Source organism: Lupinus angustifolius, chromosome LG16, assembly GCF_001865875.1.
Source record: "Lupinus angustifolius cultivar Tanjil chromosome LG16, LupAngTanjil_v1.0, whole genome shotgun sequence".
NCBI lineage: Eukaryota > Viridiplantae > Streptophyta > Magnoliopsida > Fabales > Fabaceae > Lupinus > Lupinus angustifolius.
Genome location: NC_032024.1, coordinates 2,735,029 through 2,758,374, shown reverse-complemented (window position 1 = coordinate 2,758,374; position 23,346 = coordinate 2,735,029). Strand labels below are relative to the sequence as shown.

General features: G+C 31.0%; 4 protein-coding genes across 6 annotated transcripts; 3 read left to right on the top strand and 1 right to left on the bottom strand.

The window, feature by feature from the left end:
* Positions 302-1,291, top strand: LOC109329541. Its single transcript, XM_019563234.1, has one exon. The coding sequence runs from the start codon at positions 444-446 to the stop codon at positions 1,107-1,109; it is 666 nt and encodes a 221-aa protein (XP_019418779.1). The 5' UTR covers positions 302-443; the 3' UTR covers positions 1,110-1,291.
* On the bottom strand, positions 4,992-7,913 carry LOC109330189 (putative protein FAR1-RELATED SEQUENCE 10). 2 transcript variants are annotated; one of them, XM_019564260.1, is made up of 5 exons: positions 7,782-7,913; positions 6,400-7,479; positions 5,875-6,318; positions 5,135-5,777; positions 5,002-5,097 (listed from the first exon to the last, which is right to left on the bottom strand). In XM_019564260.1, the coding sequence occupies exons 2-4, from the start codon at positions 7,423-7,425 to the stop codon at positions 5,166-5,168; spliced, it is 2,082 nt and encodes a 693-aa protein (XP_019419805.1). In that variant the 5' UTR covers positions 7,426-7,479; positions 7,782-7,913; the 3' UTR covers positions 5,002-5,097; positions 5,135-5,165. The 2 variants fall into 2 exon arrangements, with proteins under 2 accessions (XP_019419804.1, XP_019419805.1); XM_019564259.1 differs by having other exon boundaries at positions 4,992-5,777.
* Positions 13,936-17,815, top strand: LOC109328895 (microtubule-associated protein 70-5). Of its 2 annotated transcripts, XM_019562537.1 has the most exons (12): positions 13,936-14,079; positions 14,551-14,636; positions 14,988-15,053; positions 15,149-15,319; positions 15,432-15,602; positions 15,704-15,859; positions 15,969-16,115; positions 16,505-16,576; positions 16,785-17,031; positions 17,074-17,240; positions 17,425-17,573; positions 17,660-17,815. In XM_019562537.1, the coding sequence occupies exons 1-12, from the start codon at positions 13,998-14,000 to the stop codon at positions 17,676-17,678; spliced, it is 1,533 nt and encodes a 510-aa protein (XP_019418082.1). In that variant the 5' UTR covers positions 13,936-13,997; the 3' UTR covers positions 17,679-17,815. The 2 variants fall into 2 exon arrangements, with proteins under 2 accessions (XP_019418082.1, XP_019418081.1); XM_019562536.1 differs by having other exon boundaries at positions 16,785-17,240.
* On the top strand, positions 20,086-21,273 carry LOC109329005 (F-box protein At1g61340-like). The gene is made up of 4 exons (XM_019562665.1): positions 20,086-20,198; positions 20,356-20,622; positions 20,734-20,808; positions 20,915-21,273. Exons 2-4 carry the CDS (start codon positions 20,446-20,448, stop codon positions 21,128-21,130), a joined length of 468 nt encoding a protein of 155 aa, XP_019418210.1. The 5' UTR covers positions 20,086-20,198; positions 20,356-20,445; the 3' UTR covers positions 21,131-21,273.

Below are 23,346 nucleotides of genomic sequence, written 5' to 3'. Positions count from 1 at the left end.
TTAATAGAGTATTTGTGATAGAAAATATTATTCTTTATCCTCATCATCTCATCATTATAAGATGATATGTTGTACTCTCCTTTTTTCATAGTGGAACTTTGTTTGTGATCATCCGTTAGTTTTTTACCTCTCACACGGAAAGGTTTTTCTACATTAAATCTTATATGTTATTCTCTTTCTTTTACTCACTTCTTTTTTGTTCGTAATTGATTTTCCGCTTGGCGCTATATCCCTAAGAGATACCTACTTGATTATCCAACAAACAATTGTTTATTTAGGCTTACTATAAATAGGAGAGAACTTTGAGTTCAGTGTTCACACAACACTAAAAGTACACTAAGCCACAAACAATATAGAAACAACTCATTCATTTTGTTCCAAGGGCATTCCCTATCATAAACACTAAATAGCACCTTTATCTTTTACATAAGAAGAACAAAAGGATGGATGAAAATGAAGATCAGATTCTGAAGAAATTCAACAAGTACCAGTTGTTGAAAAGAACTTCACAGTTTGTTTTCTCAGTTTCTGTCTTTTCTTTCTTTTTTTGGTACACTTCTGGCTTTTCATTACACCCTCAATCCTTCAATAATGCCTACTTCTCCACGTGCCTTTTCTCTATGTTCACTCACACCCTTGAAAGGAAATACATGTTTCTCATATGTAATGGTATTCTTGCTTTTATAGCCAAGACTTCACTCATGAATCCTTCACCACCCACATCAGCTTTTGACTTAGAGTTTAATGAAGAATCTCTTAATCTATCTGAGATAAATAATGCACCAGTTTTTGTCCCTTTCAGAAGTTCTGAGTTCCAAGAGACTGTTCCTCTTATGGTTGAAAAACAAGTACTTAATGAAGAAGTCTTAGACGCTGCTGAAGAACAAGAAGATGAAACCTTGTATACCCTAACTGAAGGAAAAGATAATGAATCTTACATTGAAGAAACAGAAAGTGAAGTGGAATATGATGAAGTAGAAGATACAACAATGAAAATCAACGAAGAGTTAATAAATACAGATGAACTGAACAGAAAGTTTGAAGAATTCATTAGGAAAATGAAAGAGGAGATTAGGATTGAAGCTCAAAGACAACTTATTGCAGTTTAGTACATCTGAATAATCTGATATAAAAGATGATAAGGAATAAATCAAGTGCTTGAGTCTATTATTGAATGACTAAGCTTATGGTTCTCTTTAGTCCTTTTTATTTAATTTTCACTTTCCTTTTGAGACTCTCATGCAGTTAGTGTAACTGTATCATGCATTCATATGCATCTTATGTTTATAAACTGGTAGTGACTTTATGTTCTCTTCTACTCTTATTTCCCTATTTGTCTCTGCTCTTATCATATTCTAAATTCACATAATACAAGTCAATCAACATGGCAATTTGGGAATGTTAAAGACTACCTTAAGAAAAAAAGTGACATGCATCATGCATGTTGATTCACGTGTTAAAACAATATCAATACAAGATTAGAATATTTAAGAAAAGGAAACATGGCCAATGTTAAACTCGTGCTCCAAACTATCAAGCTTAGTACCATTAGAATAGAAGGTGGATATTATTTTTATTGGTAATGTGGTTTTATGATCAATCAACTATGATAAGCATGGAAAAGAGAGTGGGAATGTCATGATTTTATATCTGGTCCACAACAGCTATACACTCCTATATGTTAAGGTTTAGAGCATGGTAGAAGTATCACGACCAGAATTATAACCGTATAGTCTACCAATTAGATGCAAACGTCAAAGTTTTGGAGATAAGTTATCTTTCACCCATGACGAATTGTATTTTTTGACTCATGAAATTAGAGAAAAATGTTAGACTTTAACTCTCATATTATCGTGAAAATGACAATTGACAATGAAAGAAGTAATAAATCATTCACACCATAATGAGTGACATATATTGTTATAAAAATTTAAAAAGGTGGATAGGACAATGATCATTTGTTTCAAGATAATGTTATTCTCATGTACTTAGTTAATCACACTTCACAGAATAATGTGAAATATTAATTTATGTTATTATAATATATATTTAATTAAATTAAATTTTTTAATTGAGTAGGACACTTAGACAGAAATGGGGACAGTTCACCTTCATCCTATTAATTAACCATACATCATGTTAAAATGGTAGAAACATTAAAGAAATCTTCTTGATTAATCAAGAAGTAGGAAATAATGCATGAATATTGAATGGATTGAGTAAATTCTTATCTCTCAATCTTGAAATCTGAATATGAAGCAATATTGACGCTTAACTACTATAGGCAGAAACAACTTCTTCCAAAGCTTAACCATCTATTTTGATAGAAGTTTAACCAATCAAATCAACCATAATGGATGAAAGAGAAAAATGAATCTTAATCTTGATCCTACATGACGCTTCAATGAGGAAAAATTATACACCATAATGTTGTGTGTTTAATGAGAGAGAAAAAGGTAAAGAAAATAGAGTAGTAAATAAAAGAAATAATTGGGGGTTTAAATGATGAAGAATTCATCTTTAGTAAAATCATAGCCCAAAACTTTAAAGCTTCCATGTACAAGAAGAGCAAGAAAATAAATGGAACCAACTATAACAATTGGAGTTTGATTTGGAAGGCTTAAAAGAATAGTCATTGTTGTCTTGAGTAGTAGAAAAAGTGTAGCAACAACAAAATGAATGCTTTAGAAAGTCTTGCAAAAGAAAGAGTTAGAATCTTGAAATGTAATGCTTCATTAGAAACATAATCAAGAATGAAAACAATGTACTTCAAAGAAACCCAACATTTCTGGCCATTTACAATCTATAGATAATCTTCAATAATTGGTTGCCTTCGTCCATGACATTAGAGTCTCAATTTGAAATAGAGTATGAAGCTTGATATGATGGCCTTGGAACAGAGCCTTTTTAGGCCAAGAAAGTTCAGGATGAAATGATCAATAGTAGAATACCAAAGTCTTCCTCTAGCAGATTCATGAACCTCTTACAAGAAAGTTGTTGTTTCACATGTGTGTCTCATTGAGAATGAATGATTCTTTGTCGAATCTTGGAAGATAGAGCCATGAGAGGAAGCTACCAAAATAATAATTATGTTATGATACCATGTTAAAATGGTAGGAGACATTGCCAAATCTTTTTGATGAACAAGAAAGATGAGACATTCATGAGTGAGAAATATGAGACATTCATGAGTGAGAAATATGAGACATTCATGAGTGAAAAAGATGAGACATTCATGAGTGAGAAAGATAAGAAAAGCTTAAAGCTTGAAGAATAAGAAATAATGGAATCATAGTTTTATTGAATTGGATAATATTTCTCTTCGTCATATTGAATTGAATGAGTAATAGTTTACAATAAAGCAAACTATATATACATGTAAACAAAGCTTAACTAACTAAAACCATTAAAACTAACTCTAACTAACCTAATACAATATCAACCCAAATATTAAAATATAGTTCAAAATATATTTCAACACATCATAAAACGTTATGTTTTTTTTTTGTCATCTTATGTTAAACAGTACATATACCAACTCCTACACTCATATGTGGCTAAGAAAGTAGGTGTTCATTATCACCCTTTTGTTGTTTTCTTCAAATATATCTTCTAACCAAATATCATGGACAAGGACTATGTCCCTAGATGAAGGAACAGTCTTCTAATCAAAGGAGAAATCTAGAGTGGTAGAGGACCCTAGCTTGATGAGGATCACTCCAATGTGTTACAAATGCATAACACAAACAAATATATAATACAAGTTAGGACAAATATAAGGGAACTAAATAATTGCTGATAATATAGATTGGTACAACAATGATCTTAACAAAACAACAAATTTGTTTTAGAAAAGTGTTATTTGATCACAAAATCTCAAGTACATAACTAGGCACTAGCCGCCCTATGATCAAGTGAATCCAAATATTCAACTAAAAGGGGGAAAGATGCAATTATTGGAGCAATCAGGAGAGTTTAGCTAACATTATATTATTTTTCAATTCAATGAAAGAAAGAGGAAAGACACCATTACTAGTGTGACATGGAAAACATAATAATTTCAATAAGTGAATAAGTGAAAGAGACTAGTTTTCGGGATAGACAGGTGTCAAAAATCAAGATTATTTTTTTAATTATTTTTATGCAAACTTTAAAAGTGTGAAAAGTTTGAATAAAAAAGCTAAAATGTAAGATATAACATAAGATAAAAATTTGGGTCACTTTATTTTTAAATTGTTAACTTGATAAACCTGAATTAAATATTAAGTAGCAGAAAGGTGTAACACATATATTCCATATGTTAATTTGGGATCTTATTTGTAAAGAAACAACATGTTTATAATGTAAAGCGATGCCTATTATTATCATTTTTAGACTATTGTTATACAAAAATATATAAATATCTACTCAATTTAAGTTTTGTGTTGTTTATATTTAATTCTATTTTTATAATATATGTATTTAGTATTATGTTGTTGTATCATAGAATTAGACAGTTTTATTTTAATTGTCGACTTCCTAACATAATTTTCACATTTTATATAGGTATAGAATTAGTTATGTATAACCTTAAACACAAACAAATATTATAATGTAGTGCGATTCATGTCATCCATCTCAAGTAGTTTGGTTATTGTTGTAATATTCCGTTGGAGTCTTCTATTTTAGACAATATCCTTATTTGAAAGTCCATATCAGTGTTACTTTCCAATGTTCATGTCTGAGTTAGTGATTCATATAGTTAAATTATGTCCAACTTTTGATTTTGATGATACGCTTTGATTACTAACTTTTGGTTTAGGACCACAAGTATTTTTTAACATATGGTAACAATAATATTATTCAAGGTGAAAACATTCCCATAATAAGCTCTTTCAATTTGGAATTTTTACCCGCATGAAAGTAACATTAAAAAATAAAATCTTTTGGCAATTTGCCATTTATCAACTTTCTTGGTGGCCAAATCAAGAGCAAACAGAAGTTGGTGGAACTTGAGCAAAAAATCATATGTAAATGTACATTTAAAAATAGCACTTTTCAAAATAATCACTTCCAGTGCAAGCATTATTTACATTGCCACTTCTTTCCATTGTATTTATGATATTGATGAGTCCAGAGATGGCATATTTGTATCTCATCACACTATACAACCCAACATTTTTTTATTAACTGGTTGGCAAAACTGTCATGTTCATGCAGTCTCCATCGGTCTCCGGCAGATTTCTAACCTCATTAAGAATCCTAGTAAGTTCCTTTGTCAGTTCTCTACGAAGATAGTCAGATCGCTCCCTTGTAACCGATGATTCTGAAAACAAAGTTTCAGCCATGGACTGATATTCTTGGAACCATTCACCACCAATACTTTGATTATTATGATCAGCGTCGATAAGTGAAGAACATTCTTGTCTCCATCTAGTCAAATAGTACTTGTCAGGCAGCTGAAAGTAATTCTTTACAACAAATATGCGAAGAGCATGTCTGCATAATATTCCAGAAGATTCGAATTCCTTGCACGAGCAGTGTATCTGCTCGTCTTCAGGCAACCATATTACGAGCCGTTCTTCATCCATCCTTTTGAAGTGCCGCACAATATATGATCCATTGGCCATTTCAGTTGTAGCATATTGCATTGCGAGTGATAGTTCCTGCTGCAAGGCATTAAAAGCAAATGGCGTGAGAATGCTCCGTGCTTGCTCTTCAATCGGCAAGCAAGTTTTCAGATGTATATATTGAATCTCCAGACATGCTTGATGTTGAAAATTTGCAGAAATGCCAACCTGCAACAATATCCACCAGAGAGAAGGAAATCATTAAAGGACAAGTGAACAACGAGCTAAGCGCAAGCATGTGATAATGTACTTCCAACCAACATACCTGATCAAAAAAGCCACGCAAGCATGAATGTTCAGTGAAGATCCCTTTCAGAAATGCATCTATAGATTTTGAGTAAGGTATTGTCGCCATTCGAGCCAGAAAGTAACCTCTTACGTAGGATTGTGCCCAGGATGCTCGAACAGAATACAGTAAATCAATATGTTTATCTGAACCAAGTCCAAACACAGAAATCATTTGGCTCCACCGAAGTTCAAATTCCTCTGTATTCTCAATGTGGAATAAGACATCGAACTCGAATTTAAATTCTTCATAGCGAGACCCAAGAAGAAGAGAAAACCAAGTGGGTACCTTGTACATAATGTTCCATAGAGGAATGACATGTTTTGTGCCTGGAAATTTGCTTTTGATGGCATCTCCAAGCCTGGGATCTAGATCAGTTAGAATTGTTTGTGGACATCTTCCACTCACGAGTCGGACAAATGTCTGTATTGATGGATAATTATCATAAGAGGATATTTATGAAGGCATGAGTAAAATCTTACATAGAGGATTCTAGTAGTAAACCTGCAATGCCCATGAGAAAGATTGGGGTGTTTCGTCCTGCAATAAACAACAACCGAAAAAAATGGTTCTACCATAGCTATCAATACCAAACCATGCTCCAAAAAGCAATCCATAAGTGATTGATCTATATGTAGTGTCAAAATAAACTACATTGCCAAACATAGCATTTGCATTTACAGATTCACCATATGACCAAGCTACATTTTCAACCTTATCATTCTCATCCACTGTAAAATCATAAACAAAGTCACCATCTGCTTCTTTCATAGCTTTGCACGCCTCAAGAAGTTCCAATACATCATTTTCTCTTTTCTCACTAAGCAATGCCCCATTCTCTTGAACAACCTTCTTACGGTTTTGAACAAAGTTCCTCACATCCCTTTCCAAGAAAGGCAGTTGCCCACCCTGAATCCCCTTTTCCAGTTCAAGCATTTTCACTATCCGATGTATTGGAAACCCAGCTTTAGAAAGCAAGAGTATACGCTCTTGATCAGCCTCGTGAATCTTTCGATAAGCAGGAAGTAGACGCACTTGATCATCCTCCAAAAGCTCGTGATTATGTACATTACTAAATTGCACAACAAACCATTGGGGAACCCCTTCTACTACCTCCTTACACAGATACATCTTTGCATCACATCCACACCTCACCGATTTCCTATCTCTATGGTTCTCTCCATTAGACTTCTTCTTCATCGGGGCGAATCCGGAACGGTAACAAACGAAGTCACGTTTGTAAACGCCTAGCTGAGGGCTAATTCTAGATCTCTCTTTCCTAACCGAAAATCCATTCTTCCTAGCGAAACTGCCATAATACTCGAAAGCATCATCATCATTCTTAAACACCATTCCAACATAAGGAGTAATCATAGTTCCAGATGATGGTTTTTCGGTCTTAATTAACTCTGGTGCTGATGAACCCTCATCACCATCACCATCACCCTCATATGTAATATAACACTTCCAATCTCCACAAGGGCATTGTTGCCTCCGAATCCATAAGTTTTTTGAAGGTATTGAACTCATTGTCCCACTTGAATATAGTGTTGTAATCACTCAAAGTTTCAAACTTTAAATGACCTAGAAACAGGTAGCATTAAAAAAAACCCCAAAAACATTTACATGAAAGTAAAATTAGTAAAAATTGAAAACGAAAAATGAGCTTAATGAAAGTAAAAAAGTTTTTTTTGCTTCTAATATTCATAAAATTCTTAGCATATATTTGAAATTGCTATGTGAAACAGGTTTTGAGCGGAAAGAAATAAAGGGTTGAAAAATTTGGTCTTGAGGAAACTAACATAGGAAAAAAAAGAACAGTTTTGTGAAAATGAATGAGAGTGTGTGCAGTGAAAGGTTAGAAGAAAGTAGCTGAAGAATCGTACCAATTGTAGAAGCACAAAGTGTTCAAACCTTGTTCTATGGTTCTTCTTGTTCCTCAAATTAAGTCCCAACCATTCTTGTTCTCTTTCAATCATACCGAGAATTGGAAGGGGAAAAATACTAAGGTAAATACACACTTGTCTCTCAAAAATTATTTTTTCAGTATAGTTTCAATTTTTTCCAACTTATTCCTCCTCTCACATATTTTTATTTTTGTTTTACTTTACATGACTACAAAGAGATATGTGATATATGAAAGTGAGAAAAATATATATTCATTATATTTTATGTTATTATTATATTATTTATATTTAATTATTAATTGATCATAAGTAATATAAATAAAACATGAATGATATAAATATACAAGAAAATATCTTTAGCAAAAAAATAATAATGAAACAACTCAAAAGTATAAAGAAACTGAAATGGAAAAAAATTGAGAATATGAAATAAAAGTTAAAAAATTAAAATAAAAGTGTTACATTTATGCCACTGACAATATAAAGAGTTAATGATTATAAAAAATGAATGATATAATAATAGTTTATAAAACTCATACAATAATCACATATGAAATCCAATTTGGATATTAATGTTGGGCTGGTTTGCTTATTGGGCCATTTGAAATTCACTTCAAGGCGATGAGATGAGACTCATGAATTTGGGGTGAAAGGTCAATTTGACTTTTGAAAGCCTAAATTGACATTTGGCAGTTGAAATAGTGTGGGATGAAACTCATGAATTTAGAACTTCATTATCAAGAGAAATAAAAGAAGATAGAGTTCTTCTTGTTGGATAATTTGCAGAATTTGCTCAAGTGATGAAACCTCATCATCAAGATTCTTATTATGTGCCTATTTGTTGCTATACCCTTTTCTTACAACATCAATGTTAAACTTGATATTGTTCATATTGGCCCATTGTCCCAAGTGTCAATCTTTAAACATGAATATATGTTTTGTAATGTGAGTGGTACAAAATATAGGACAACAACCTATTTTCTAAAATATTAAATAACTTTAACCACATTAAAGTTATAATGTATGTTTAGATTAAAGGTGTTATAAGTGTTATATCATCATAGCTTTTTATCTTCAATCACTTAGATATTCTTATTAATTATGAGAGATTGAAAACTCGATCATTTCCTCCAGATTTAAGCTCGAATAAAAAATCCAAAACAACATCATTTTGGAATTATTTTTTTTAAAATGTTTCATTTCCTATTTAAAACATTTTATTCTCAAAATAACGTCGTTTTGTAAAATGATTTCTATTAAAAAAATCCAAAAACAATTTTAAAACGATGTCGTTTACTGATGTCAAACACGCCTACATGGCGGAAGATGTTTGGTCAAATGAATAGTTAATTGTCCATGTAGACCAAACTGTTAACGCTAATTGAGGAATATGGACGGAATAACTAAGGTGGTTTCACATTAAAATTGTTGGAGACAAAATTTGTAATTTAAATTTATATAGACTAATTTGGTAAAGTCAAAAAATATGAGGTATCAAAATGGGTAATTACTCGAGAAAATAAACTAATGGATAACAATGTGTCTTCCACTTTCAAATAAACAAATTCGACATTGTTATGCATATCGATGATGTAAGTCTCAAGTTGATTAACAAACATCACCAAATCAATTGAACAAAATTCATGTAGATAAACTTTGCAAATTCAATCAGTTTTGATATATCAAAAATAGAGAATAAATCAATTATATTCAAAAGAAACATCAAAGAAACAATTGAATATTTGTTTCGGAGAAATAATCATAATGTTCCTTAAGTTACGTATCCATAAAATTATAGAATAATTCAACACGACAATGATTATTTGTTTTTCACTAAGCATATGATTGATGTCATTTACAAAAAAATAAATTGTAGACTTATAGAGATGTAAGTGGTATACTTCCCAAAAATATAGGGTGTGCATATCGAGAAAATATATCTACCACCATCCTAAGAGATATATTCTACACGATATATTTAAAAATAAATGCATTTATATTTTTTGGTACTATCATTTAAAACTAAATTTTAATTAAAATTACATTTTTAATATGTTTTTAAGATTTTGTTGATTATTTCTATATAATTATATATCTACTCGAGTCTTTCTCTTAACAATTATGTTGCTGATTGGTACCTTTAGGGTGCATCCTTTTTGTAAGTGGCTGCTTATTTAATTGAAATTTGTATGAAGATTTAGTCTACACTACAGGAAATGCATATTCTTCTTAATTATGATGGGTATAAAACAGAACTCATAAATTAATCAATGAACAGTTGACTAATTGAGAGTCATTTTGAGATAATTTTTGCTCTTCCTTTGGACTTAAGGTTTCTCACCCCCACGTGAGCTTTTGGCCCTTGAATCATTAATTAGAACGAGTAAAACGCTGAGTTGTATTTTTTATAATCAGTAGCTTACCATTGCTATATGGAAAATAATTAATCTCTTTTGAAACGTATGATTATTATCATTAATTAATGTTGTTCTCGGAAATCTTAGTATAATATATGTGAATCCAATAAAATTTTACATCAGTAGACTACCATCTTATTGCAGCTGATTCGGTTTTAACAGCATAATCATAGATTTTAAGAAAATGCAAATGGTGAAGTTATGTACTTAACATCATATTTTAATAATTTAAATGTCACTTCAACAAAATAAAATCTATGATGCATCTCTCACTTTGAGGTAAGGGGTAGCCTTCAATCTCATAATGGAGATGAAAAATGTGACTCACTTTGTGGTAAGAGGTAATCTTCAATCTTATTGAGGATAAGATAATAATAAATATAAAGTCGAATTTTGCATTACTTAAAATCTGTGACTCTTGTGTGTCCATGAGCCATGGGACTAAGATTTTGTTAATTAGGAAAATCTTAGCCCACTAAAAAGTTGCTTTGGTTCTAAGAAAACTCTTTGGGTCCATTCAGGAAACTTGGATTTAATATAATTGTCTTATGTTTCACATAGAAATGGACAGTTCTATGGACAATTGTGGATAGTTCATAAAATTAGAATGGCTTCCCTCAATGAATGAAGACATGTAAGATCATTAATCAGCCCAAATGAAAATGGATTTTCTTTCTTTTTAGTAATATCAACCAGCAAAATCAAGGATGCAAAGTACATAAAATGAGATTCAGAGTACTATTATTCATATAATTATTGAACTATTTGAAAAAATTAAACAATTATAGAATATAGAATATGTTTTAAATATTAATATTCAAATAAAAAAAATTAAATACAATTTGACAAAATAACATCCCTAAGGTCAAACTTGAGGAGGGAAAAGGATGGTGGAAGAAAAAATGAGGAGTATAGTATCAAACATTGTATTATACCTTTTTTATTTCCTCATTTTCAGTGCTTACAAAATACAATCATCACAATGATGTTTACCAATCATCATACTATAAGATCGCTTAGAAATTTACATATATTACTTAAACTAAATATTTTGTCTAAATTACTTATGTTGAAATTTATAGATAATTAAAATATTTAATACTCAGTTAAGTATGGTGTAAGAATTGTCTACATTACCAAACTATCACTTATTCATTTATATATACTAGTATGTACAGGTACTTTGTACCTGCCGGCGAATATTGTGTGATACTACATATTCAATTTTTATATATTTTATTTTTTGAATTAGAATGTATTTATTGTGTTTGATGTACTTTATATTATTTAATTAATGTATTGGTGGTAGTTGTTTAGGATTATATAGTTTTTTTGTAAAAATTAAATAATGTAAAGGGCAAAATATGAAATGAAAATTACACCATGAGGGAAGTTATTTCAAGTTTTGGCTTTATATATAGTATAGATATAGATATATAAAAAATATATATATATATCAAACTTTAATTAAAAACAAATGAGAACTAAGTTTTTAGTTGTATCTGAAGGAGTCTAAGTAGATAGGCTTAAATATAAATATTTATTTGAATTTTCTAATTTTTTTTAATATGTTATACACTTCTATCAACTTCCCCATTCGAAACCTCCCCCTTGAGAAACACCTTAAACAATATACATTTTTTAATCAAATTCTTTTTGTGAGAGACTGATTATATTTCAAACCTACCAGCTAAAATCAACATAAAATATATGCAACCAAGATAACCTCTAGAAGCCTTAGCTTGATCACACTTTCATAACATCACCATCAAACAATTGTTAACAATAGATTATCTCAATCAATACATCATTAACTTCAATTATATTGCTTGTGACAAACAATCTAATAAAAGAATACAAATACTAAATAGATAAAATACAATTTGTTCACGAAATTCGATCAATTATATATATATTCTTAAGAGTGTTTGAACAATATACATTATATCATTAAAGATATCTCAACTAGGATTTACAAAACATATACATATATATCTTGATCCAATTATAACAACATATCGCAAATACGAGTCATACAAATATATGTGTCTTGATCTATTCATGATAACATATCGCAAATACGAGTCATACACATATAAAAACCCTTTAAACTTTTAGTATCTATTAGGGTTTGTACTTGGCTCAACTCAATTATAAAATGAGTTATAGTTGTTGGTAAAGCCTTCAATTTGTTGCCATATATCCAAACAAAACAGGTAAAACACACCTACCAAATAAAAAATAAAATAAAAAACATTGATATTTGACTATGACCTCATTGGTGTGCAAAAACCGTGTTTTTCTTTAATTTGATTATTATACTTTAAAGCAAATTTATTTGTTCTTGGAAGCCACTTTAGTTCTTCGCTTTCATATTTGAGTGATGACTCATGAGTACTTCATTTCCTTTGATATATAAGTATTTTTCAGAGTGATTTCATAAAGTAGAAGACAAATGATGTGAAGAACGGTTTTAGCGCTTAAGCAATACAATATAGTCCAAATTGTTATCCTTCCATTGATATAGATAGAACGCATAAGTTAGGAGTTATGAGAGTTAAATTGAAATGAATTAGCGAGTTTGCCAAAATCAAAGAATATATTCTTCCATTGATACAGATTGAATGTGACAAGTTTCGAGAGTTAGAGTTGATATGGATCATTATTATTATTTTTTGTATAGATAAGGGCATCCCTTATCCCTTATAAAAAAAAGTATATTTATCTTTAGTAAAGAATCTTTTTAAGTTTTAGGAATCGAAACTTTGATATTTGACTTAATACGATATTCGAGAACAACACATCATTGTTATATGAATAAGTGAGTTTGTAACGAGAATAAAATAAGAATTTAATATGCAATACCCTAACTTTTCAATAGTTTTATTAACACTGATTGTTTATAGACTCATAAAATAAATAACAACTATGTTATATATAACTCAATTTTTTTAATCTCAAAAGTTGTAGAAATAAATATTTTCCAATAAATAAATATGCCAGTTTGGTTGAGTAAACGTTTTTCGTATTTTCATTTTCATCCTATAATAATTTTCGAATTAACTGACTAATTAAGTCATTATCATAACTGCTAAGAATGGAAATAACAGTTTTGTTGAGCTTATCATTTTGGTTTCAAATTTTGAAATAAACCGCAGTGAAAGTTTGTATTTTAAGTATAGACCATAGAGGGGAAAAATGACATTAAGGGAAAACAAATAGAAAGTAACGGTTACTATGATTAAGCTATAATTTAGGATATTGAGCTAATCAGTTAAAATAGTATACCTTGTTATGCATTTCATTTCTCAACTTTGCTTCACTCCAAGGGAAGTTCACCCCTTTCTTTACGGTCAATTCCTTATAAAAGTGTATTTTCTTATTTTAGACTAATATATTTAAATTTTAATTTAATTATATTCTTCACCCTATATTTAAAACGAGTACTATTATATGTAATTTTATTAGATATTATTATTATGAGTGTAACATTATACACAATCCTATATCATTTTTTGAAGAGTCTGATTAAATATGAATAATAGAATGCAATAATAGTATAAAAAACTTTCATACTTTTAGTACATACATTTTTTTTCTCTATTATTATAATAAATATTGCCTTTTGATAGCCATCATTTGTTATTGGTATGTTTTGGACTAAGCTTTATGATTATGATTATATTTATGTGCATTTATAAGCACTATATATATCCTCTTTGTTGTTCAACTTAGGCTATATGAGTGAGAATTTGGTAGCAGGCAAAGAAAGAAGAAAATGTTGACATGTGAAGAGGTTCCACTTGTACAACCAGACCCTGTTGTATTGGAGATTAATCGTTTGCAAAACCAACTCACAGGTTCGAATTTATGTTATTGATCTTTTTCATGCATGTGAAACATCACTAATATTGACTCAATTGTGTCTAGGAGCAATTATTTTATAAGCTTATATAGCTTGTTTTGATTGTGGTTTAATTTGCATAGTTACACCCCAAGCTAGAGTTTGAGGTGTACTAACTTAGTTTTAGGTAGAATTAATATGTTGGTCATGATTATAGTTGAGTTGGGTTTGATCTTTTAACATGATTTTGGGTCTTAAGCCATAATTTGAGTACAGATGAATAAGAGTAATGTTTCCATTGTTAAATTATGATTAGCAAACTATAGTGTCAAATAAATAATTTCCCCATATAAACATATTTTCTCAAGTATCCTTAACATGTAATATAGAAAAGTTACACATGAGCTGTGTAATGAGAATTTCCATTCTTTATTATATATTTAAATTAGTTTTTCATAATTATAAGTAAATTTTAATATCATTGCAGAAAAGGTTAAGGAAGTAACAACTTGCCAGGGAGAAATCAAGGCCTTAAGGGCAACTGGAGCTCTTAAAGATAAGGCCATTGAAGAGGTATTTCGTTTAAGATTTCAAATTTGATCTATTTATATTCAATTGAGACTTGAGAGTATTATTTATATTCGGTATAAAGATTTATCTATATATAGTATACACCACCCATTTGCATTACAATGATTAAATATGAATGGTAGATAATGCAGTTACGACGGTATTAGTATATACATCCTTCTTTCATTAAGCCATTGCAGGGGTCTCTATGCTCCATTCTATTTTCTTTTATGCAGTTATGCATTTACATTTTACAGATTTTGTTGCACTCTCATTTGTTTGTAATAACAAGTAACAAGATATATAAATTTATGAGTACTAATAAGAGCTGTAATTATCTTTCTTCAATTCCAGCTGAGAGAAGAAATCATTAAACTGAATGATAGACTTACACTTTCTGAGGATAATCTAAAACAAAAGGTACACTGAGTTACTACTATTATGTATTGGAAATTAAAACCATGTACAAAAATGTTACCTTCTCAAACAATTATTGGTTATATGTTCATATGCAGAATCTAGAAATCAAGAAAGTGAGTGAAGAAAAGAAAGATGCATTGGCTGCACAATTTGCTGCAGAAGCAACTCTTAGACGGGTATACGCGGAACAAAAGGATGATGATTTTGTTCCCATTGAGAGTTTCATTTCTCCTCTTGAGGCTGAGATTAAGATGCATAAGAATGAGGTACAAATAAATGAAACAATGCAATTTCCTGCAAAGATTGTTTTACAAGGCTATAATAATAATATCACAATGGATGTTAATTATGCACAATGACATCACTTTTTCTCTTCAGATTACTGCTCTACAAGAAGATAAGAAAGCTTTGGAACGACTTACAAAGTCGAAAGAGTCGGCATTACTTGAGGCTGAGAGGATATTAAGAAGTGCACTAGAAAGAGCTTTAATAGTTGAGGAAGTTCAGAATGAGAACTTTGACTTGAAGAGACAGATTGAGATCTGCCAGGCATGGTTTCCTATGTTTTGTTTCCTTTTTTCACATTCGATGTCTATCGCGAACTCGTGAACTTTTAAGTGGTTAAGCCTATTCTCAACTTCCATGAACAGGAGGAGAACAAGATCTTAGAGAAAACCAACCGCCAAAAGATTTTGGAAGTCGAAAAACTAAGCCAAACCATCCATGAACTTGAGGAGGTCATATTATCTAGTGGAGCCACTGCTAATGCAATTCGCGATTATAAGCGACAGATTTCTGAATTGCAAGTAGGCAACTCTTATAGTGACTGGCATTTTGAACTTATTTCGGTTATAAGTACATTCTTCTGCCTTCTGTTTGATCAATATAGTAACATGGTTTAGTATAAATTTTCAGGAGGAGAAGAGAACATTGGATAGGGAGCTAGCAAGGGTGAAAGTTTCAGCCAGCAGAATTGCAAATGTTGTGGCTAATGAATGGAAGGATGAAAATGATAAGGTCATGCCTGTTAGGCAATGGTTGGAGGAGAGAAGGATTATACAGGTATAGTTTTTATGGTCATACATTCTAACGAGGTTGAGTTTGTCGAAATGGTAAGATCGTTACATCGTTTCTTAGTGACTATAAGGTCACGAGTTTAAATCTTGGAAACAACATATTTGTTTGCGAGGGAAAGGCTATGTACATTTACCCTCCCAAAATCCATTAAGTTGGAGCCTCGTGTCTCATGCACTAGGTCACTCTATATAACTTATTATGATTAATCCAATACCTATGAATATATATTAGGCAAAATTGAATTCAAAAACTTCACTCAAGAGAGGCTAAACTGTCCCAAGTCAACCATAGTGAAAAGTGTTGAAGAGTGCAATTTTGTGATTCAATCTTTGAGCTAGAAAATTTTGTGATTAAGTATGTCATTGCCTTTGCAGGCAGAGATGCAAAGACTGAAAGAAAAACTAGCCATATCAGAGAGAACAGCAAAGGCAGAGTCACAATTGAAGGTAAATATACTAATAAGATATAAGCACCTAAATCATGCATTAGGCCACATTTTTTTGTTACAAATAAGATATAAGCACCTAAATCATTTTTATTACAAATAAGATATAAGGCTGCATATATCTACCTTCTCCAGTGAGCGAGAGTCTCATGCATTAGGCCACATTTTTTTGTGAAGAGATAACTGATTTGATTTTGTGCTCTTTTCAGGATAAACTGAACCTGAGGCTAAAAACACTGGAAGAAGTCTTAAAGCAATGTCTTCCTAACAACCAAAGTCTTAAAGCAGAAAAGTCTAACATCTTTGGCTTCTTAACAAGCAATGGTGGACTGAGAAACAAATCCACACCACAACCAAAAGCATTTACTCTTGGAAGCTCTAAGAAAGGTATATGGTCATCAAGAAAAAAAGTTGTTGATACTGGAGAAAAGGAAAATGAGATGGAGGTGAGTGCAGGCATGAATTTAAGTATGTGCAATGATGAAAGAGAAATAGCAGACATTAAAACCAACATTGATGTGAATGAGGACTCCAAATTCAAGAATAGTAGTAATGATATGGTCTCAGGTTTTCTATATGATAAGCTTCAAAAAATTGTCATTCAGTTGAAGAAGTCTTGTGAAATTAAAGACAATAGTTTGCAGGCTAAAGATGAAGAAATAAAGGTACTACTAAAATCTAGTCCTCCTTTGCCGAAATGTTATCCTTGTCTTTGTTTATGTCTTAGATCGGAACAAATTACTATAATTCGACCCCGCCTACCGATCAATCTACATTTTTCACAAATTTTACGAGTAGAGGTCCTTCCTTTTTACACAAAACTAAAGGCATATACACAAAATATTTCAGGTGCTGACTAAGAAAGTTGATGCATTGACAAAGGCTATGGAAGTAGAGTGGAAGAAAATGAAAAGAGAAGCTGCTGCTAGAGAAAAGGAGGCTGCATTAACAAAGTCAGATGATAACAGAAAAAACAGAAAAGTTCAAACTCCTCAAAGGTTCTATAAACTTTTCTTTTTTTAAAGTGGATTTTAGTTCTTGTTGTCTAACTCTAGAGCTTAACATTGGTATAAAATTACTGCAGGGTGATGAAAGAACATTGAAGATTCTTTATTTAGAGAAAGTTGAAGACAATTTATTTATCAATGTGGTCTTGCCATTTTTCTTTGTAAATACAAAAAAGTGAGTGAGGTGGTGTGTTGAAAATTGAAATAAAGTTCCACTTGGATCATTCTCTGTACATACCAAAATTATTGTGATGCTTCCTTTATATTTAGATAAATTATAATTATGTGATTGTGGAATTTACATGATAGCCAAGTTGGCCAAATGCATAAACATTTACATGACCAACACTTGGAAAGAATTGAATTACATGTCCACATTATGTGTATTTTATAGAACGCATTTATGGTCATAGAGAAAATTAAACCTGAATGATTTTGAAACTCATTCTTTTAGTTAAAATCTGAATGGCATATCCATAAGTGGTAACATGATAGTATGATTGAGCATTAAAGTATATATACTATTATCATAAAACATTTATTTTCTATTATATAGTACTATATACTTTAGTCCCTCCTTTGCGGATTTTCTGGATTCGTGACTATGCTAATCATTGATTACTAAAGAAAATATATCTGAAAACAAGTGAGCAAAATCATACTCCACGCTACGATGTATTAAGTAAATATAAAAAATGAATTATATTTCTACCAGAAATATCATTTTAGCATTGAAATGATCAAATATCATGTGCTTACTAGTTAATCCAATAATGTGAACAACAATCAACCACTACACCACTCGGCTATATACCATGGACAACGATCTATTATCCTCAAACATATCCTAAAGTCTATCCTAAAACAATTATGATATATCTGAATATTAAATTTTATTTATTTTTGTTTCATTATAATTTGTTTGTAATAAACTTGATGACAACTTATCCCCATTCATAGAGCATGGGCCTAATTATTGAAGCGTTGGCTCGGGATTAGTGAAACAATCTCAGATAAGCATATCTTGGTGTTGAGGTTCTTGAGCAAGCTCATTGAATTTAACATTTAGAATATGATTGTTTCACATAAGTAGCACAAACCTTGAAGTATTATTGAGAACCTTCAAATATAACTAATATGTAGATAAAAGAAATCACAGTAAAAAATAAGTAAGGTGTATTACATATAAGTAGCAAAATCTACAAAAAAATCTGATACTCTAAAGTACTTATTTTATTTAGCTTATTTGTTACATATGGTTTAATTTTAACTTCCCTATTCTTATAACATTATTTTATATCACCTAGGATTCTCCTCCCACAAGCCACACCTATAAGTTTTTCTAATAAAATAGTCTAAAGATTCCTATGAATTAGTAATATAAAAGTTTGAAGCATGTTATCTGGAGTTAAAATAAGTGACACAGGTGTTGAATAAAGAAAGAGATAATTGCAGAGTAGTGTCACATGTCAGCAGATCTAATTGTGATGAATGCAACACGGTAAGTAAAAGATCAACAGCCGCAAGCCAAGTTGGAAATCTTCATTCTGGGCCCCACCTCCCTTTTCCCACTTACTAACTTTACACCGTCTTCAACAACATTCCAGACTTTACCCACAGTGAATAAAGGAACTACATTTTAGAGAAGATATAAGATAAGTATAAAGTATGTGAATCAATAAATTAATATAGTAATAGTCCAAATTGGGTTAGTTTTTGTGTGCTTTAAGAATCGAATTGAACAAAGAAGCACGATTCAATTTGATTTGGTTTATTGGTTCACATTTTCTAGCTAATATGTTAAACTTTGTCACATATTCTTTTCTTAGAGAATTCATCGTATATAAAATATCACTTAATGTTTAATTGATTTTGAATTCATCATATATATATATATATATAAAATATCATTTAATATTTAATTGATTTTGCCCTTCAATTTTCATGTTAATCCAAATCTTATGGAAAAATAAACTGAACTAGTCAAATTAACGGTTAATAGAATCAAATTATCAAATTGAATTGAACTAAATAATTTAGTTTGATTTAATTTCATTTGTATGATGCTTCAATTAGAACTACTTAAATCCTTTTGATTTTCTTAGTGCTTCCTTTTGATAAATACACATTAATTTTTTATTAAATGATATTTTTACATGATAATAATGGTTATTATTCACTTTTCTTACGAGTTGTGATAGTATAAAGTGACGGTCCACCATAGTACACCACTACGTGTGTGTTCAAGAAGCAACCGACAAAGCACTTGAGTCATCTCCCTCTCCCGTGTCGCCACGTGTCCCTCCCCAACGGCTAGTTTTAGCTTCTCCCACTTTCTATTTTTAACCGCCATTCCCATGAGAGAGAAAAGTAACACCAAATATTTTCGTCGAAATTTCGAGTAGTTTCTAAACGCGTTAATCTCTTAATGAGAATAACAATTAATTTAATATTTAAAGTTAAAAACTTTGTATCTGCCATCTTCATATAAAAACCACATTAATTCTTCACATAAATCTTAACTTTCAAGCAAATTGGATTTTGTTACCATTTTCATTTCACGGTTTTGACCTCTGTAACCAATAAAGAACAAAACTGAAACCTTCGCAAATCTAGGTTTGTTTCTCTGTCTCATTAATCCTCAATCTCGAATGTTATGCATTTTTTCCTGTTATTTGATGTTCTCCATTTCAAAGTTTCAATTTTTAAAACAATTTGAAAATGTTGATTCATGTTGTTGTTTTCTGACCATGATAATTGCTTTATTTTGCAGATTAAAGAACAAAAGTGTTCGAAGTGTTAAGTTATTAAGTTTGGACTCTGAAATTTGTAAAGTTTTTGGTCTTTTGGGTTCATAGAAAAAATGGCATCAGGGTTTGATAACTGTTATGCTCGTGCATTAGGAAGGAAGAGGGTTTTGGTTTCTAAAAATGTAGAACCTTCAAGTCCAACGAATACTCCATTGAAGAGAGTTTGCAGTGGTAGATTCACTTCCATTTCTGAAAGGTCTTGTCTTGAAGCCCTTCCTTTTGATATATTGGTGAGTATAGTAACTTAAAGCTTAAAACTTTTATTATGTTTGATTTTCATTTGCTTACTTTTTATTGTGCAATGGGTATCTTGAAGTTTCTGAACCTTGGTCTAATTGCAGATAAAGGTTTTGTGTGGTGTGGACCATGAAGATTTGGAGCAGCTTTTTCAAGTCTCTAAGACTATAAGAGAAGCAGTGAGTTTTAGAAACTGTTGTTTATTGTGATTTATATTTTGTATTTCAATCTATGTTTCTAATTTGGTAAGTGTTTGTGTTGGTTTGTTTTGTTTTGTTGTTACAGGCTGAGATTGCAAAAGGTTTGCATTTTGAGTTTAGTACACCAAGGAAGAAAACTTTTGCTGCTTTTCACATTCCCATAGATGTGGATAACTCAAATGAGTTTGAGGAAATTGAAGCTCCAAATGCACCATTGAGGAAATCTAAGTCAAGGCTTAATCATAGGAACCTGAATTCCATTTCTGCTAACTTGTTTCCCTCCATGGATGAAGAAGAGTAAGCTAAATGAGAAACTGATGAGAAGCTTAGAGTTTCTGTTGTTGTTTGTATATCGAAATGGTAGGATTATATTGGAATCTGTAGTGTGGTGGTCTAATATGTCACTTGCCAATTTCTTCAAATCCTTCATTGAAGATTGCTTTGGCTTCTTGTGTTCTTTCTGTGTACATCTATAGACAAATAGAAAGTTGGAGAGATTCTAGTGATTTTCTTATAGGAGGTGAATGTTTAGGCTTTCTTCAAGTCTTGTAGATTTAGGTGTGTACAGAATGATACTGTATACCTTTCTTAGCAAAGTGATTTAAGATTCCACTTGTATATTTAGGTGTGTAAAGTAGGATACTGCATACCTTACTTACCAAATGATTTAAGATTCCACTTGTATAATTCTTCTTAATATTATATGTTCCTCAATCTTTCTTTCCTTTGATATCTTCTGCTAAAGATTCATGTTGTATTGATGGGGGGGTCCTTTGATAAATCCATTAAGTGTAAAAAGTTTGAGATATATTTTTCTTATACATAAATCATTATCAGTAGTCAAGTAGCTTAAATTTAATGGAGTGAAGCAATTTGTTATATTAATGTGTTCCTGGTCCACCAGAAATCCAAAAGTTTAGTGAAATTTAGATTGAGATACTTGAGCAGATTTGAAGTTTTGAACTTCTTTGTAGCACAAGAGTGGAAAGTTATCCTTTATTCATCTTTACCTGGCACAAAACATGTAATTCCTCTAAGGAACATCATTTACTCCTATAATGGCAGAGGCATAAATTGACAAATGATTCAATTTTTTCAACATTTTACAAAAGAGAAGTTCATGTAATTCTTCATCATCAATATTCACCATCACAGTTAGTCTTTACAGGCAGTGTTGAAGAGAGCATGTTTTAATATTCAGTTTCCATGATTTACTCCTTGATTTTCTATACTTTATGGTAGTACACGTGCTGCTAGCTACATGTTCTCATTTTGTTTTTAATATTCTTTATAAAAAGTTGTTCATCAGTATTCAATTTCCATAAATGTTGCAAACCTTGAGATTATATCTCTCTTTCATTGTTTGTGCGTGATTTAAGCTGAGGAATTCAAGTCCTTTACATAGGGGTTGACTCTTGCTTCTGTTTGCTGGTTATAGATGTAAAAACATCATTTGCATTTATTGTATGGACATGATATCAGAAGGGAAATTTCTATTTAATGTCTTCTTCTTAACTGAAGATCTATGGCAATAATGATTAGACATTATGTGCATCAATGTGCGGGAGCACTGTGATTTTATGTACTTTAATTTATTTTCCTTTTTAAACATTGATATTCTTTTGTTTTTGTTTAGTGTTGAAGGAAAATTATTTAACAATTGAATCTTTTGATACTTTATGGCCGACCTCACCTAGTGAGATAAAAGTTTGGTTGTTGTTATAGTAATATCTTTTGGTACTTCCTTGTAAATACAAATTGATATTTAGTGAGGAAAATGTTGAAACTAAGTTTCAACTGGGCAAGGTAGTGAAAGCAAAAAGTATAATGCTTCCTCTAATGAATGATGTTTTGTGATTATGAATACTAGCAAAGTCCACCAATTGCATCAGCAGGGAAATGAAATGTGGCCTATGCTTGGGAATCAATTGAATTACATGTGCACATTATGTGTATTAAGAGAATGGATTTAGCCAAAGATGGTTGTAGAAAACATTACACTTGAGTAACTTTGAGACTTATGCTAGCGAAGATATCTATAATGTTTACATTAAGTATTTTTTTTGGTTACAAGTTTTCATTAAGATATCTGCAAACAACTGAACACAGAAGATTCTACACTACCTTATGATCAAGGATGAATTCTGTTTCTACAGGAAACATGGTTTTAGCATTGAAATAGAAAAATATAATATGCTCATTGGTTCATCCAATTATATGAACAATCAGCATGCATTCACTACAACATTATTGACTAAGACACTCACAAGGGAAACAAAAGAACGTACATGTGAAGACTTCCCTTTATCTTTTGTTCTTCTCCTACCATCTTTAATTTCACAAAAACTATAAAAAAAAGTGAGCATGTAAACATCCTTAATTTCCTACCATCTTTCAGGAAATTTCACAAAAACTAAAGAAATTATGTCTCTCAACTAATGTGAAAGAGAGCTTAAACATTAAGCATTTCAGCACCTCTTGATTTTTTTTTTGGTGCTCAGAATCAAACAGAAGAAG

Bases quoted from the DNA above. Each gene is read 5' to 3' on its own strand.
- LOC109330189 (XM_019564259.1), bottom strand. From the start codon at position 7,425: ATGAGTTCAATACCTTCAAAAAACTTATGGATTCGGAGGCAACAATGC. The intron at 6,319-6,399 runs GTTTACTACTAG...CCATCAATACAG, and splicing joins CTTTCTCATGGGCATTGCAG to ACATTTGTCCGACTCGTGAG. The intron at 5,778-5,874 runs GTATGTTGGTTG...ATATTGTTGCAG, and splicing joins TGCGTGGCTTTTTTGATCAG to GTTGGCATTTCTGCAAATTT.
- LOC109328895 (XM_019562536.1), top strand. From the start codon at position 13,998: ATGTTGACATGTGAAGAGGTTCCACTTGTACAACCAGACCCTGTTGTA. The intron at 14,637-14,987 runs GTATTTCGTTTA...CTTCAATTCCAG, and splicing joins AAGATAAGGCCATTGAAGAG to CTGAGAGAAGAAATCATTAA. The intron at 15,320-15,431 runs GTACAAATAAAT...TTTTCTCTTCAG, and splicing joins TTAAGATGCATAAGAATGAG to ATTACTGCTCTACAAGAAGA.
- LOC109329541 (XM_019563234.1), top strand. From the start codon at position 444: ATGGATGAAAATGAAGATCAGATTCTGAAGAAATTCAACAAGTACCAG.
- LOC109329005 (XM_019562665.1), top strand. From the start codon at position 20,446: ATGGCATCAGGGTTTGATAACTGTTATGCTCGTGCATTAGGAAGGAAG. The intron at 20,623-20,733 runs GTGAGTATAGTA...GTCTAATTGCAG, and splicing joins CCCTTCCTTTTGATATATTG to ATAAAGGTTTTGTGTGGTGT. The intron at 20,809-20,914 runs GTGAGTTTTAGA...TTGTTGTTACAG, and splicing joins CTAAGACTATAAGAGAAGCA to GCTGAGATTGCAAAAGGTTT.